The 18,679-nt window shown below is 36.1% G+C and overlaps 1 protein-coding gene across 15 annotated transcripts in view; it reads right to left on the reverse strand.

Annotated features, from left to right (window-relative positions):
- The window catches only part of SCN9A (sodium voltage-gated channel alpha subunit 9), a 166,633-nt gene that overhangs the window by 99,806 nt on the left and 48,148 nt on the right, over positions 1-18,679 (reverse strand). For all 15 annotated transcript variants that reach the window (XR_014829474.1, XR_014829477.1, XR_014829475.1 and 12 more), the window contains exon 2: positions 614-921. Coding sequence is in view for 9 of the 15 variants with exons in the window: in XM_021076177.2 (XP_020931836.1) it covers positions 614-871 (258 nt within the window). In the remaining 6 variants the exon portion in view is untranslated. The remainder of the gene's footprint in view (positions 1-613; positions 922-18,679) is intronic.

Below are 18,679 nucleotides of genomic sequence, written 5' to 3' on the forward strand. Positions count from 1 at the left end.
ATCGTTAACCCACTGAGCAAGGGCAGGGACCGAACCCGAAACCTCATGGTTCCTAGTCGGATTCGTTAACCACTGCGCCACGACGGGACTCCAAAAAAAAAGACAGAACATTATACTGAACACTACTAAATTAAGAAAATCAAAAGTGTATGCCAATGCCAAAACCAGTGTCGATGAAAAAATTTTAAAAAGATACATATTCTTGGAGTTTCCATTGTGGCTCAGCGGAAGCGAATCCGACTAGGAACCATGAGGTTGCCGGTTCAATTCCTGGCCTCACTCAGTGGATTAAGGATCTGGCATTGCTGTGAGCTGTGGTGTAGGTCATAGACATGGCTCAGATCTGGCATTGCTGTGGCTCTGGCGTAGGCCAGCAGCTATAGCTCCAATTAGACCCCTAGCCTGGGAACCTCCATATGCCACAAGTGTGGCCCTAAAAATACAAAAAAAAAAAAAAAACCATACTCTGGAATATCCTACATATGTGGTTAACCAAACATTTCTGTCATGGTGTGATTTTTCATTAAATGCCATTTAATCTCAATCGGTAACACCATCTTTCTGTACAATGGGCAAACAGAGATTGCACCACTGCAGGCACAAATAAACTCACTTTTTTGTCTGCATAGTAGGGGTCCAGGTCCTCCAGGGGCTCAGACACCATGCCTGGGGGGATGTCCCCATAGATGAAGGGGAGCTGTTTGCCAGCTTCCAAGTCACTGCTTGGCTTCGGGCCTTCTTCCTCATCATCTTTCTTTTCTTCTTTGGGTTCCTTTGTTTTTCCTTCAGCAATGCGTTGTTCAATGAGGGCAAGAGATTGTTTTGTGAAGTAGACGAAGCTCTGAGGTCCTGGGGGAGGCAACGCTGCCATCTTTTCATCCTGTATATTTTATTTCCCTTTCAGCTCCTTACATAAGAGGCCTAAAGAGAAACAAAGACATCAAGCCTTAAGTGTTTGCCAGCCACTTAAAAATAATTATACTAGTAGTAATAATAAAATAGATTTTGGTTTTCACTACAAGAAGTAATGTGTCCACAGAATTATCATCACATTGAATGTATGCTTATTAACAGACTACTCCATGAATGACTTATTTTCCAGGCTCTCTAAACAGCTTTAAAAATTTGAACTAAACATTTCATAGATCTTAAAGTGATAACTTAATGAAAGATATTCCTTTTACTATTCATCTCTGTTCCTTTTACTATTACTATTTCCTTTTACTATTCACCTCTCTTCACTTTTAGTGCAATTCAACCCAACCTTCCTTGCTTAAAAATCTTCATGATGGTGCTTCTGACAGCACCACTCTTCAAGCTCTCCTCTAGCCTCTCTGGTCACCTGATCCTCTTCTGTCTGACACCCTCTGTTTCTCTCCCTGGAGGAAACTCATTTTTGTAAAATAGGTGGTGGAAGATTGTTTGATTGTTTGACTCTATTTTACACACTTAGATTTTCTTATGATAAATACATACCCCTTTATAAATTAGAAAGAAAACTCCATTTTGAATTAAAAACAATTAGGAAACTGAGAAGAACAAAGAAGATAAAAAGAAATTTGGTAAATGTTTGGGATAGATTCAATTTAAAAAGTAAAAAAAAACAGGAGTTTCCATCATGGCTCAGTGGAAATGAATCTGACTAGCATCCATGAGGATGCAGGTTTGATCCCTGGCCTTGCTCAGTGGGTTAAGGATCTAGCATTGCTGTAAGCTGTGGTGGAGGTCACAGATATGACTCAGATCTGATGTTGCTGTGGCTATTGGCAAGTGGCTACAGTTCTGATTCGACCCCTAGCCTGGGAACCTCCATATGCCACAGGTGTGGGCCTAAAAAGACCAAAAAAAAAAAAAAAAAAAAGGAAAAAAACAAACCAAACCCCACCCCCCTCTGATAAGCATAAAAATTATGACTTCCCTAATTAGCTTACATCTGTGTACAAAATATTACAAAAACTACAGGACAGAAAATTACAAGAAAAAAAACCTCAAATTTCTATATATTATTATACAGGAGTGTTTTAAATAAAAGAGCATAAAAATAATGGTTCTTATTTAAAAAAACAGCAGACTTACTATTTGACTGAGTTAAAAGAACTTCCTAACTCGTCCATTGGAAAATGAAAATGAGTGCTTGGGCACTGGGACTGCCTGAGACTTGGGACAAACACTTTCAGAACGTCAACCCCCTGTGAACAGCTTGAAAGATTGTATATTAAGTACCATGACATACAGAGGAAGAAGAAACAAAAAGAAGCCATGGTCTGCTCTTTTATTTTCTGAGGTGAAATATAAAAATTAAAAGGCGAATCATGGTAGTGACAACGTAGGTTATATAGACTCAGAAAAAGGAGTGAAAAGAAGCTGAAACTAATTATATTTTTTTACAGATTTCTCCTATTCCTGTGTCAAACAAAATTAACTTCAATTGTGTTTTGAGCAAAATGGATGGATTTTCCCCTGAGCTATTTAGTCACAGTTATAAGAATAACCCTTATTAGAAATCTACATGTTTTTAAAAAGGTATGAAACCAGTTTAAAATTGACAGAAAAACAATCATTTTGCAATGTAAAATTATACAAAAACTTATAAAGCAAGTTTAGCTTTCCTGAAAAATGATTTTTATGGTTTATCACACAATTGAGTCTGATTTTTGCCATGGCATGTATCACTACATTTCTTTTTCAATCTGCTAACACATCTTCCTTTTACTTATTTTATTTTTGCTTTTTAGGGCCACACCCGTGGCATGTGGAGGTTCCCATGCTAGGGGTCTAATAAGAGCTCCAGCTGCCAGCCTACACCACAGCCCCAGCAATACAGGATCCAAGCCATGTCTGTGACCTACACCACAGCTCACGGCAATACCGAATCTTTAACCCACTTAGTGAGGCCAGGGATCAAACCCTCAGCCTCATGGTTCCTAGTTGGATTCGTTTCCAATGTACCATGACAGGAACTCCACATCCTCCTTTTAAATGTTTTTACCAAATACTTAATCTGGGTATGTTACTACATTTGACATTTAGAGCTGTGAGAGTAGAAGAAAACACAGTTTTTATCTTTGATGCACTTACGTCCTAAAAAGAAATACAAATCAAAGACAAATCTGGTGTGCCTCTAGTAAAGGAGATTACAATCAGCCGAAATAACACACATCTTTTTTTTTTTTTTTTTTTTTTTAAATATCCTGGTGTAGAAACAGAGATAAAGAAATAGGAGAGAGGGCACAATAGGTAATAAGAAGTGGGGAGTTCCCCTGGATTAAATACAAAGTTTCAAACATTTCTGACATAAATTCCAGGATTCTTTTAGCAGCCTCTCCAAAAATGGAGAACTAAAAGCCTCTTATAAGAAGTAGATATATAGCAACATTTCATGGGAAAGAATATGTTGAAAGCCATGCAATGGCATATTTGGAAATAAGAGCAAGTCTCTACCTTTGGATTCAGAGTCAGAATTTTTTTTTTTTTTTTAGGGCCGCACCTGGGGCAATTGGAGGTTCCCAGGCACTAGGGGTCTAATTGGAGCAGGCCTATGCCACAGCCACAGCAACTCAGGATCTGAACCACATCTGTGACCTACACCATAGCTCATGGCAACACCGGATCCTTAACCCACTGAGAAAAGCCAAGGATCAAACCCACATCCTCATGGATACTAGTCAGGTTCCTTAACCACTGAGACACGACAGGAACTCCCAGTTATAGAATTTTTACACTTACAAAAAAGAACAAGGTCAGTCCACTCTGTTGGCCACAGCAACTAATATTACTGCTTTTGAACAAAATTTGGAAAGTTAATTGCCTGTATATTTGCTGATGTGTCCTAGATTTTGAAGTATTTTACTGAGATTATTTACGCCATTATTTCTATAAATTCAAACTATTAAGAAGAAACATAATTTTGATGCAAACTAAAGTTGAGATGGTTGCTTTTTAGAGAATGTAGTGAAAGATGAGGGACATTGCATGAACACATTTAAAAGCAGGATAGACTGACTCATGAAAGAATCATGACTCGGCAATTTCACCCCTTGGTTAAATACTCAAGAGAAGTGAAAACATATGTCCCCCCCAAAACTTGTACACAGATGTTCATAGCAACATTAGGTAAAAACTGGAAAAAATCCAAATGTCCATCAACTGATAAATTGGGGCATATTCACAAAGTGGAATATTATATGACAATAAAAAGAAAGTATGGATACATGTTACAACATGAACCCTGAAAACCTTGTGAATGTAGTGAGACCCAAAAGGCCACATATTTTAATAACTGTGTTTGTATGAAATATGCAGAATAGGCATATCCTTGGGAACAAAAACTATATTATTGTTGCAGAGGCTGGGCATAGCGAGCAGTGACTGTTAATGATTACGGGGTTAACGGAAATGAAGTTTCTTGGTGGGGGGGTACAAAATGTTCTAAAATTAGATAAGAGCAGTGATTGCACAACTCAGTGAATATGCTGAAAACCACTGAATTTACCCTTGAAAGGGTGATTTTTATGGTACATAAGCTACATCTCAATAAAAATCATAAAAACACTAATTGAATCATGAAATCTGTGAAAATTGTCCTGAGCCAAGAAAAGAGGTTTAGGAAAATGGAAACAAACGCACATACTCAACTCCAATCACTGTGGAAATCTCTACAGTCTCTGTTTAAAGAGAGGACTGATTTGGTCTAAGATCAATTTAGGAAAAGCAAAGGTTTAGTTCTAGCACTCAAAGGCCAAGCTTGGTCCCGTTTATAAACCTGTGGTCACAATCAGGTGACCTGATTCTAGCAGTCACCAGCCTTTTGGAAACTGCACCACATCAATCTGAGAAATAAGGCAGTGAGTGCAGCTGCCACCAAACTGAGCAGATCCCTCAACACTTGGAAATCATAAAAGCGAGGAGGGGTTACTTGTCTCAATTGACTTTCAGGGTGCACATGCCTCTCTCTTGAGTGAGGACATAGCTGAAGAAATAGTATTTTTGTACATCTCACATTCAAATGGAGGCGTCACCTCTTTCAAGAACTATTTGATAGAAATTCAGATGAGTAGATGTCATAAACTCAGATGACCAGTCACACTCTTTCAAATTCTGTTCTCTTTTTCCCTCCTTTTTCTTCCTCTCAGTCTCTATTCGTGCACATCTCAATATAGTTTCTTAAGTCTTTTTTTTTTAATTATAGGTGATTTACAATGTTTTGTCAATTTCTACTGTACAACAAAGTGACCCAGTCATACATATATAAATATTTTTTTTCTTATATTATCTTCCATCATGCTCTATCCCAAAAGACTGTAGTTCCCTGTGCTACACGGTAGGACTTCATTGCTTATCCATTCCAAACACAATAGTTTGCGTCTACTAACCTGAAACTCCCATTCCCCCCCACTTCGTCCCCTTTCCCCTTGGCAACCACAAGTGTGTTCTCTGTGTCTGTGAGTCTGCTTCTGTTTTGTAGATAGGTTCATTTGCACCATATCTCAAATTTCACATATAAGTGACAATATACAGTTTCTGTGTCACTGAAGTTATGCAACATAGCAGGGGTGTCAGGTGATTCATGTCAGTGGTACCACACACAGGGGACATTTCCTCAGGCTAAACTAAAACAAGACACTAAGTACCTGGTTAACATTGGGATCTTGAAAAGTTAAGTTGAAGAGACTCAGATCAGATTCCATTACCATTACCATTCTCCGGTTTGGAGGAGATAGGGGAAAAAACCACATCCTTTCTGGATGATGGGGAAAAAAATAACATGTAAGTTTTGTTTTTTTTTTTCTTTGTGCAGCCAAGCGAGACTTTAATGGCGGTCTTGCAACATGGGGTCAAACAGGCAGGCAGGCACACCAGTGCCCTGACAAGCAATTACATTCTCTAGCACTCAAGTCCCTCCCCTAGTGCCTCCTTGGCTGAGTACTATGGGGGGTACAATCTTCCCGGATGTCGCCTAAGTTTCATTATTCCCCTACAAGCTCATCTTCTCTTTTCTTCCCAGTTATTTATTTATTTATTTATTTATTTTGCTCTTTAGGGCTGCACCTGTGGCATACTGAGGTTCTCAGGCTAGGGGTCAAATCAATGTGTAAAATTTTTTGAGGGTAATTTTGCAGAATCTATAAAAAAGCCTTCAATGTGATGATTCATATTTATTGCCAAATAACCTCCCTTCTAGGAGTATATCCCAAAGCAATCATCTCAGATATCCTCAAACACTTATGAAGATATTTACTGCAATGTTTTTGTAATACTGAAAAGTTGTAATCAATCCAAAAGTCTTAACAGTCAGTGTTTCATTAATTGAATAATGAACACATAATGAGTAACTGAGTGGTGTTTAAAGAGTGCCTTTATAGACTGTTCAATAAACTACAAAAATTTTAAAAAGGATAATATAATATAGCGTACACAATCAAATATGCCTTTATATTCATCTCAATTTTTAAAATGTATAGAAAGAAAGCCTGAAATTAAATATACTATATATTTAATGAAGGCTGTTGAAGGATTATGGGTTTTTTATTGATTTCTTTATAATTTTGTTTTCAAATTTTTACAATAAAAATGTCATACTTTTGTGTGTGTGTGTGTGTGTGTGTGTGTGTCTTTTTAGAGCCACACCCACACATGGAGGTTCCCAGGATAGTGGTTGAATCAGAGCTGTAGCTGCCAGCTCACATCATAACCACAGCAACGCAAGATACAAGCCACGTCTGCAACCTTCATCACAGATAATGGCAATGCCAGATCTTTAACCCACTGAGCAAGGCCAGGAATCAAACCTGTATCCTCATGAATGCAAGTCAGATTTGCTTCTTCTGAGCCATGATGGGAACTCCCAAAAATGTAATACTTTTTAATCCAAAAAATATACTTTAAAAAGATATACCTAAAATTTGGGAATTTCTGTCGGGGTCAGTGGAAAAGAATCTGACTAGTATCCATAAGGACACAGGTTTGATCCCTGGCCTTGCTCAGTGGGTTAAGGATCCAGTGTTGCTGTAAGCTGTGGTGTGACTTGCAGACACAGCTTGGATCTGGCATTGCTATGGCTGTGGTGTAGGCCAGTGGCTATAGCTCTGATTTGACCACTAGCTTGGGAAACCTCCATATGCCATGAGTATGGCCCTAAAAATGACAAAAATAAATAAGTAAATAAATAAATAGATGTACCTAAAATTTATTTGATCTAAATTTAATAGAATCAATCAATATTTATTCTTTCCCTGCTTAATTTAAATTTTGAAAAATATTATTACCATATTTCTTCTTTTTCGTCTTTCGTCTCTTTTGGGCCACACCTGCGGCATATGGAAGTTCCCAGGCCAGAGGTTGAATCAGAGATTTAGCTGCTAGCCTACTCCACAGCCGTAGCAATGGGGGCTCCGAGCTGCATCTGGGACCTGCAACCTACACCACAGCTCATGGCAATGCCAGATCCTTAACCCACTCAGCAAGACCAGGAATCAAACCTGCGTCCTCATGGACTTTAGTTGGGCTCGTTAACCACTGAGACATAACAGTAACTCCCCTTTCTTATTATTAATATTATTATGACAGCATCTTCTTCGGAGCAAGATCACAATATCGCACATCAAGTCCATACTTCCGTGTTCTATTTTGCCCACCTACTATTAATCTCTTAATAGAAGGCACTTAACCTCTGAAAATAAAAAGTGGAGGTATTATCCTTTTATCTCAGATTTCTTACAATTAAAATAGACATGAAAATATTTATTCTGAACTTTATTATCTATGCAAGAATTCATGTATTTTTAACCCCTATTTATTACCTATTTTTCCCTCATGTTTCTTTCCAGTCAAAAAATGTCAGCTTTTAGTTCATGACAATGGTCTTGTCCCATGTGTTTAAAACCCCCTGGCTTCCAAATTCCCACTGCACTGAACACAAAGATGTACAGTAGGGAATAGTTTCCTGATATCATTGAAAACCAAAAGAAAGACACTAAAGAGTTTTCACAAATCTGAATAAAATAGAGTTGATGGGATTTCCCTAATGAGGAGATCAGAATAGAAGCCACAGCTTACAACATTCATCTGAGAATATTTGAACATAGAAATGTTTCTTCCCAGCAGAAAAGTCATAGAACATGGCACTTGCAGGTCAGAAAACAAGTTGGCTAACTCAAGGCTTATCAATCTAACAATGTTGTAACTCACAGTTCCCACTTCCCCCTCTATATTCAAGTGTGAAGCAGTGGAATTTATCCTTAGGCTAAAAGCAAAAATTAATCTCTGAATTAATTATGGTTAAGACCCTAAGGTGTCCATTTCCATTTTAGCTGGAAGCAGGGTAGAGTTTAGGGAAAGGTGAACTCTTCTCCTAGCTCATTTATTCTAAAATGAAGCCAGCCTCACAACACACCAGACACATACACAGAGCTTTCAGTCATCCCTCCCTTTTAAGAGAGGATTTATTTGGGAAACCAACTTACATAAAGACAAAGGAAACCCCGGCCAACAGCAACATAGTCTTTCATTCATAAATAGTAATAGATAATTGAGGATAAATTGGTAATCAAAAATTACCAAACATAAAACTGAAGGACTAAGATGAACAGACCAAACTCCTAACTCTAGAAGAAAGAAAAAAAAATAGCAAACATAAGGAAATATTGAAAATAGCGAACTTAAAATTAGTATTTCCAGAGAAATTTGAGAAGACAAGAGAATCTATTATAGAATAGAATGGGCCACTAAAAAAAGAGGGGAATCAAAAACATCAAAATTCTTGGCAATTAGAGGAATGATTATCAAAATAAAAATCTTAGTAGAATGTTTGCTGAAAAGAAGTAGAAGTCAGAATCTTAGTTACCTTTCAAAAGCATATTACCCAGAAGGGGCACAAGTGAACATTCTCATGTGGAGATATTCTACATCTTGTTTGTGTGATGGTCATATGGGTATGTACATATATGAAATTTTTTTTTTGTCTTTTTGCCATTTCTTGGGCCGCTCCCTCGGCATATGGAGGTTCCCAGGCTAGGGGTCAAATCGGAGCTGTAGCCACCGGCCTACGCCAGAGCCACAGCAACGCGGGATCCGAGCCGCATCTGCGACCTACACCACAGCTCATGGCAACGCCGGATCATTAACCCACTGACCAAGGGCCGGGACCGAACCCGCAACTTCATGGTTCCTAGTCGGATTCGTTAACTATTGCACCACGATGGGAACTCCACATATGTGAAATTTAATGACAAGGTTTTATTATTCAATAAGAGAAAGCAAGTTCAATTAAAAGCATACAAAAGTTTTTTTGAGTTTTATTTCATTTGTAGAGTAGGAATGTAAAACATGAAAGCTTAAAGTCTCCTTTTTAAAACTGAAAAGATAAACATAAATTCCATTTCAATAAAAAATGACACATTTTTTTGAACTCCTAATCTGTGTTATGCACAGTTAAAGAAAGGAAATTTGGAATGAGGGGAAGGAAGGAGGTAATGAAAGAAAAGGTTGAATGAAAGAAGGAAAAGGATAAATAAACCAAACAGGAAAGGAGAGTATAATAGGGAGAAAAGGGAGAGGGGCTAACAAAAATACCCTAGGTCCCTTGGCTCCCTTCCAGCTACAGAGTCCAAAACAATAAAAAAGCAAATGTCTTAACCATATTAATTTTTATTTTTAATTCTCAACATTTTAAGCATCACTCATGTTGTATTACTCATATTACTTAATCCATGTTAAGCCTGGAAACCCCATTTTTGAATCCTTTGTTCTCTCCATTTTCATTTGAAGCATGAATGCTCCTCCTGGCACTGTCCCCCACACTCACTCATGCTTCAAGCCTGTCAGCTCTCACTTGAGTGCAGATAATGTGTTGCTAAGCAACAAACATGGAGGAGGAAGATCTATTGCTACTGTAAAATACCAAGAGTCTTTTCAAGTATTTATTTTTAAAAGCTGATCTTCCATAGTGACTACAGTTAATAACACATACTGAGAATTTGAAAGTTGCTAAGAAAATATATCTTAAAATCCTCATCACAAGAAAAAAAATTTGTAACTATGTACGATGATAGATGGTAAATAGATTTAGTATGGGTGATTTCACACTGCATACAAATATTGAATTATTGTGTTTTACACCTAGGACTAATGTTTTATGTCAAACATTTCTCAATTTAAAAAGCTGATCTCCAAACTTTTACGAACAGATGACAACATTGCCAAAAAAGACAAAGAAATTGAAAGAAACATGTTTATGAGCTTAAGAACTAATTTATGAATGCTATATAGGAATTATGCACTTTTAAAAAATAATTTTTCACTTTATATAAGTTTATACTTTCTCTTTTTAAACTGAGTTTCTGGAAGACATTGTAACTATGGCTCAATTTCCAAAAATGTAAAATGGACAAACTCCTTCATAACATATGTCGCGAAGTATACTTGTATTCAATATGGAAAAATCTAAACTGGTACTTGTATTCAATATGGAAAAATCTAAACAAATTGAATACTTGTATTCAGTATGGAAAAATCAGAACAGTCATCATCTTGACCTTTCCCATCACAATCCATGCTCCACATTTTATAGCTGCTGACACTGTGCATGTGACTTACACTTCTCTGAGCCTCAGTTTCCTAGTTTGTTTCAAGGAATGATTAGGATCAGGATGGATAAGTGCATATAAAGTGCGTAGGAGAGAGTTTTGCCCATAGTAACCATGTATAAATGGTACTGTTAATATTTTGAGAAATGTTTTTTAATTAAAGTGTAGTTGATTTACAATGTTGTGCCAGTTTCTGCTGTACAGCAAAGTGACCTGGTCATACATATATAAAAATCCCAAAAGGTTGGATATAGATCCCTGTGATATACAGTAGGTCCTCATTGCTTACCCACTCTAAATGTAATAGTTTGTAACCCCAAACTCCCCATCCTTCCCGCTCTCTCCCCTTCCCCTTGGCAATCACAAGTCTGTTTTCCATGTCTGTGAGTCTGTTTCTGTTCCACAGATAGGTTCATTTGTGCCATATTTTAGATTCCATATATAAATGATACCATATGGTATTTGTCTATCTACTTCTGACTTGCTTCACTTAATGTGAGAATCTCTAGTTGTATCCATGTTGCTACAAATGGCATTATTCTGTTCTCTTTCATGGATGTGTAGTATTCCATCTTCTTAATCCATTCATCTGTTAATGGTTAGTCAGGTTGTTTCCATGATTTGGCTACTGTAAATCATGCAATTATGAACATACAGGTGCAGGTATCTTTTTTAATTGTAGCTTTTACTAGATAAATGCACAGGAGTGGGACTGCTAGTTCTATATTTAGTTTTATGAAGAACCTCCATACTGTTTTCCACAGTGGCTATACCAATTTACATTCCCACCAGCAGTGCAGGAGGGCTCCCTTTTCTTCACACCCTCTCCAGCATTTGTTATTTGTAGTGTTAATATAATTAACTTGTCCTTCAATTTGAATTCCTTCCATTTGAATTCCCTCCATTTGAATTCCCTGCTTTGGTAAATTTCATCATACATCTGTAATTAAGATCTATTATGTGTAATCAACTTGAGGATACTTGAATTGATAGAAATATATTAGCCTTTTAAACATTAAACATAAATATATAACATGTATATGTATAATATAAGCAGAGATTTGATTTAGAGTAGTGATACAAGTCCAGGAGCTAGAAATCCTAGAGTTTGAATCCTGGGTTCACTGCTTACTAGCTATGTGATTTTTTTAGATCCAAGTTATGCTATCTCTCTGAGCCTAAAAAAAAGTTGAGGCATTGAGAATAGAGCCAGTTACTCTGTAAAACATAATGTTAAACACTAAAATATCCTTAGAATGAATTTTGATTGCTCAGAGATTTAGACGGGTGCTGAGTTTTGTTTGTTGAAGTAAATTCCCATTATTTCACTCTTGTTCTCTCAAACTTTATATGAAGCTTTGCAAGATAAGTTTTATATAGACAAAGTTATGTGATTCAAGAACTATCATTAAAGTTTTTTTTCTATTTTTTACAATAAATTGATATTTCTAAACAGGCTCAAAAGAAAATGACTTCTACCACTTGGTTTATTTTTTGAGAAGCATTTAAGTATCATTAATGGAACCTCTGAACAGAGTACAAGAATGATCCCTTCCTTTGAACAAAGTAATATCACAAATAGTCTGTAGATGGTCTTAGGGACTCTGGGTACCTGGTAATGGCTCCAAACATATTGTTCCAAAAACTGTACTGTTGTAATCATTTGTCAGCAGCAGCCAACAGGAAGTTACTTTGGGCCATTCTTTTAGTTTTCAGGGTCCTGTGTAGCCCCTCATATAGGGATAACCCCTGAGAGTGAGATGGGTGTGGGTTTCCTTAGCTGTTTACAGTCCAAATTGGGAATCTCCCAGAAATCAATGACGTGAACCCCAACACCAATTCTTAAAAGGCTAAAACACAGAAATGTGGGGTATGCCCATTATCTTAAGCTGGCAAAGGTCTCAGTAGCCTCTATTATCATCCTAGTCTCATGTCAGGTGCCTCATATTGGAACTCTAAACTGCAGTTCCCAATTGACTTACTAATGTCAGAGTGTCAAATCTATTGTAGTTCATGTGGGCTATGTGTACCCTGTGTCCAATAATTTTGTTATATGAGTTGTGCTTTTATAATGATTATCAGTATACTTTGCCTTACACATGTAATATATATTTTAAAATAGAATTAACTATTCTTTTAAAATATTTCTTATAGAATTGCTTTAGCAATGTTTCATGTGACAACTTTCACCATTGTAGAAAGCAGGTGATATGTGAATATTTGAGTATCTTACTTTTCTCTCTCTTTTTTTTTTTTTTGCTTTTTAGGGCTAGGGCTAGAGCCTGAATCCTCACGGATACTAGTTGGCAGGTTTGTGACCCACTGAGCCACAACAGGAACTCCCAAATTTTTTATTTCTTTAACTTTGATTGGAGGAACCAATATGACACTTCCTTATTTTGAGGAGCAAGAGAAAAATTACTAGCTTATAATTCTATAATAATCTACATCTCTGTCTCATATTCCATCACTGAATCTCTTACCTGTAGCTAACTTAAATTCTATTTATATGAAATTAAGATTGGGCCAATAAACCATTTTGAAGATCTGCCAAAATCTTAATCAACTTAGGTTAAATATAAATTATTTAAGACAGTAGATGAATGTAAAATAAGTAAAAAGGAATGTTTTATTGATACTCACTGCTGTCAAATGAAGAAGTGCTTTGAAAATGTTACTTGTCTGGAAACAAATAGTAATATTTTCTCACAGATAAGATTTTGACTGGAGTACCACTCATTTTCAAAGCCTTCTCAAGACACTATGAGATTCATAGTGTCTCAAGACACTATGAGATTCATGAGCATTTTAAAGGGTATTTTAAAATAGATTACACCTCACATCAACAATGATAACTCATGTTGATACTATGTTCCCTTGATATCTGAACTTATGATTTTTATCTAAATAATGAGAAACATTAGAAAATCCCAAATTAGAGACATTCTAAAAACACCTGATCAGTACTCCTTCAAATCATTAAAGTTATCAAAAACAAGGAAAGTCTGAGGGACTGCCATAGTCTACAAAAATCTAAGGAGATTTGATGATTAAATGTAATGTGGTATCCTGTGTAGAATCTTGGATGAGAAAAAAAGGCAGTGGGGAAAACTTGGGGAAATCTGTTTAATAAGGGCATTAGTTAATAACAATAATGTGTTATTATGGCTTCATTAATTGCATCAACTGCTTCATTAAATACACCATAAAAGTGTAAATTATTAATAAAAGATAAAGTGGGCATGGAGTACATGGGAACTCTCTGTACTACCTGCATAATTTTTCCATAAATCTAAAACAACTCCAAGATAAAAAGTTTTTTTAAAAATAAAGAAACCACAGGTGTATAATCACACTAATATAATGGAAAGTTTTCAATATCTCAGTAAATTTGATTTTATCAAACAAAAACATTGCCATTATTTAGAATGTACCTAAGTGATAACAGACTGACAGATCTGAACTACTTTTAATTAAAATGGGCTATAATTAATATATAAAAATAATACTTTACCCAGTATAAAACAGCATTACTTTGAAAAACAGGAGATCTGTTAGAAATACTGATCAATTTTTAAAGTTATTATGCTTGGGAGGGTAATTTTTATACATATGCCCTCTTGGGTAAGGAATGAATTTACAGTTTATAAACACAGAACTAGACTGGAGTCACAATGTCTGAGCCCTAATTATCCTTGAGATCATTATGACTAAGTAGGCTAGAAAATTCATCTATAAGGTATTCATATGTGTTTTCCTTTAGAATAAGGATAATTTAACTCATTCGGTAGTATTAAGTATATCAAATAATTTTTAAGTTGTGAAATTAAGTCTTTATTAGATATCTGATGTAATGATGCTGTTAAGGTACAATAGGCTCTCCTTTGGTTTCTGGATTACTCTAGGAACTGTGGGTAACAATGCAATGAAGGAAATCTATTTGACTCAGAAATTCTCACTTTACTGACATCTCAATACCTGGTAACAATAAACAAGACAAGAGACAACTGCATTCTGGCTGTCAGGAGTATACTTACTCATTTCTTATAACAAAGTCCTCTTTTGCCACCATAGCATTTAAAAATCCTCTCCTAAGCTCAGTGACATCTCCTTTACAATTTTTCTATTCATAAAATCTAAACTCCCATGATAGAAGAGAGAGACATAATCAGGAGAGAGGGAGAGGCAACATTTATTTCCAATATGAACTGTAAGGATATAAAGCTCTTTCATGATAAATGAAAAACTTCCAGATGAGTATGAAACTTATGCTGTACATATTGCGGCACCAAAGGATCCTTCCTACACTCGACTTCAGTACACGAGAAGAAAACCTAATCATACAAATCCTGTATGTCAATAGCAGAGAAGATGAAGCTGAAACATTCAAAGACAAGAAGATATGCAAACTAGTCATCCAATAGCTCCACTACTTACATAAGAAAGTAAAAGCTGCTGGAGGATGAATCTGGAGTACACAGGGAAAAAGTAATAATTAAACCAGGTTAGAGTCCAGTCCTGACTGCTCCCTGAATTGTAATTAGAAGGCCTCTCAATTCATTTTACTGATATGTGAACACCTGATCACATCACTGGAGGAAGGCAAAAGACAGATATGTCTTGGCTGTAGAGAAGGCACTTACAAATTTGGTTTCATCCTTGGTAGGATGACCACAGCACCTGTGTTGCAAAGCAATATTTTTTTCTTTTATTTTGTGAAGAGTAAATGCCATCTCACATCACACACCAAGGCAACAGACATACATCAGGTCTGATATATGCTTATCTTACTTCTGAGACATCCTAGGAGAAATTACCAAAAAGGACCTAAGATCCTTACAAGGCACTGACTTGTAATACTTCTTTTTAACGGGAGCATATAAGACTAATTGTCTTGGTCATTATTCATCAAGGTATGCCACAGTTATTGTGTGCATCACTAAAAGATGGGAGTCATGACTGCATAGCAGCACTAAAATAAAGATAAGTAGAACTTAAATGTTAAATTCTTAAGATTTAGTCATACTGACATTGCCGACTGTTTGGAAATCCTGTGCCTTGCTTAAAAGGCATCTCAAGGAGTTTTAGAGCCTGGGACCTCAGACAACTGAAGATTCCCAACTCCAGGCTGGAGGCACCAGGAGTTGTATCCAAACACTGCTTGGCATCACATTTAATGTGCAATAAAGGATCTATGAAATCCCTTGACTAATCTTTTAATTTGCTCTCTTGAAACTTCTGCCTTAGTTTGATCAAAACAAATACATATTTCCTTAGCTCTAATTTTGGCAGACCTTCCAACATGCCTTGAATATCAATCAGTTCATCATTTCTGAAAATTGTACAAATTTTCACACTGTCAACTGCTCTATCTCTGATGCTTTATCTTACCCTTTGCAGGCCAAGGTTCAGTAAAACTAGTGGCTGTAGGGATTTAGAAGATATTCATGTTATTTATTTCGTTATGTGAAATTTTAAAATTCACCCAAAACTTTTCATTTAAGTAGGTAGTAAGTAGAGTAGAATTAAGACCCGTCTTTATGGATCTACATACACTCCTCTATTTCCTCAATTTGCTTTTAACTTTATATAGTTTCTTACAATGTCATCAGAAGTAGAGTCAAATATAGTACTTTATCAGTTAATTATCTATCTTCATTGTGGATTTATCTAGTGCATTTTACTAAAAAGCTAGTTTGAAGCAGGGTAACTCTCCCCAACCCCAAGCTCTGATAACTCCTATTCATTCCTCATATAAGTGCCAAGGAGCTTTTCCTTAGGAGGTGGGTTAGTGCACTTATCTCTGTCACCATTTAACTACAGCCCATAAATATACAGCTTCACTTGACTCTTGACTGATTATTAAAATTAGATGTCTCTGGGAACCTCTAACATTATGTTATCCTACAGGGCAGTGTATCCTTAGTCTGTAATTGTGTCTAGAACAAAGACCTACCACTTGATTTTGAAGCCTGAGATCTTTGACAATCCAGAACATGAGAGGAAGTAAAAATATCCGTCTAGAGTGAGGAGTTCTGTGCTTTTATCCCAGGGTTGGTTGAGTGATTCATTTAGTCTGGAAGAATTCATTGGACTATGTATTTAGGATACATGTATTTTTCATAAGTATATTGTACTTCATGAAAGGTTTAAAAAGATGGATGTGAAATTTAAAAACCTTTTTCAGAAGACAGAAACTGATATAATTCATTACTGCACTAAAATACACACCAAAGTAAGTTTCTAGGCAGAAGACGACTCTAAGGGAAGAAGAATGGAAATGCAGAGAAAAATGCACATCAGAATGAGTATGTTTCTGTGTATATAAAAGGAAAAACTGACAACAAAAATGAACAATGACTATACAAAGCAATAATGATTATAGATTATGGATTTTAAGACTTTGTAGAATAAAATGCGTGTATGAATGCATGTATGAATTCCAGTTTATATATTTTCTTAAATCCATCATTTGTATATTTTCTTAAATCCATCACTGTTTATACATACAAACCAGAATCCCTCTTATCTTATTTGATTTTTATTTATTTCAGTCTGCACATTTTTGTGGTTTTATTATAAGGTAATTGTTCTCAGGTTTTTTTTAAAAAAAGTAGATGGAATCTTTTTCTCTGTTGTGCAGAAAACACTGTCCACGGAAAACCCTTAGTGTATACTGTTGTATATATATTACTTTTTTTCAAAGTAGCCTTATTTTGAAAGAGCCTTCAATAACTGAAAAGTAATTAGAGAATGAATTTTAAATGACGAGCTATCAGTTAAATTATTTTCAATGTTATTATGTGTATTACTTTTAAATGCCTTCATAATAACTTGCCAGCAGAATTAACAGAATGTGCATTGGAGATCTTTCTGTATTAAGCTATAAAAGACTAAAGCAGGAATACTTAGGAATTAACAATTCCTCATCATTCAAATTACTCAAACAAACTGAAGATAATCCTGATTTTAAGACCACCACCAGTAGGTTACACAAAAGAATGCATACTGCATTGTTAAGTATGTGAAATAATACGGTGCCAATATTCCTGTAATATGTTCATTCCATTTTACTTACTGCTCAACAAATATTTTTAAAGTGATTACTAAGAGCAAACACAATGCCAGGTTCTGGAGATACAAATACAAGCTAGGCAGCTTGGTCTTGTCCTCTGGGACCTTCAGTCAACCGGGGAATACGGCAGGCAAACAATTGCAATTCTCCTATCACACAAAATAATGAGACTATACGGGAAAGGCAACTGACCTGGGCTTTGGAAGGGAGATTTTAGTCAAGGAGGAAAGATGAGTAGAAGGTGGCTGATCTGTACTACAACTTGTATCCCCAGTAAATCTTCTCCCTTGGAACTCTTCATTCATAGGACTGTTAGGTGCTTACTATGGTCCAGGAACTGTCTTTGCCATTTTTTAGGTTTGTCCAGCCTGATCATCTTCATCACACTCAAGCTTTTCTCAACACGAAGAAATCATCTTAGTGATGATTTTTCCATGGAATCTGAAATGTATAACCTCATAAACTCTTTAGATTCTATTCCTGGATTTATCTAATCTCAAGCTATTCTAATTTAAAATTTTAAATAGTTTGCAAGAAGCTTACAAAGATGAAATTAGGAGTTCCTATTTGGCTCAGTGGGCTAAGGACCTGATGTTGTCTCTATGAGGATGCAGGTTTGATCCCTGGCCTCACTCAGTGGGTTGAGTATCTGGCATTGTCATGGCTGTGGCACATGGCTGTGCTGGAGCAGCAGATGCAGCTCCGATTGAACCCCTAGCCCTGGAATTTCCATATGCAGCAGGTGTGGCTGAAAAACGAAAAGAAAAAAAGATGAAATCATAATTTAGTTATATTGTGGATTACATCAACCATCCCTGAATTCCATAGTTTTTTGTTTGTTTGTTTTAACCTGAGATTTGGAGAGTTAATCTCCCCACAGGACTGAAAAACGAAAAGAAAAAAAGATGAAATCATAATTTAGTTATATTGTGGATTACATCAACCATCCCTGAATTCCATAGTTTTTTGTTTGTTTGTTTTAACCTGAGATTTGGAGAGTTAATCTCCCCACATTATGGCC

This window comes from Sus scrofa, chromosome 15, assembly GCF_054392235.1.
Source record: "Sus scrofa isolate SSC_HxYL_T2T_F1_AM1 chromosome 15, Sscrofa_HxYL_maternal_Yorkshire_Landrace_v2.0, whole genome shotgun sequence".
Taxonomy (NCBI): domain Eukaryota; kingdom Metazoa; phylum Chordata; class Mammalia; order Artiodactyla; family Suidae; genus Sus; species Sus scrofa.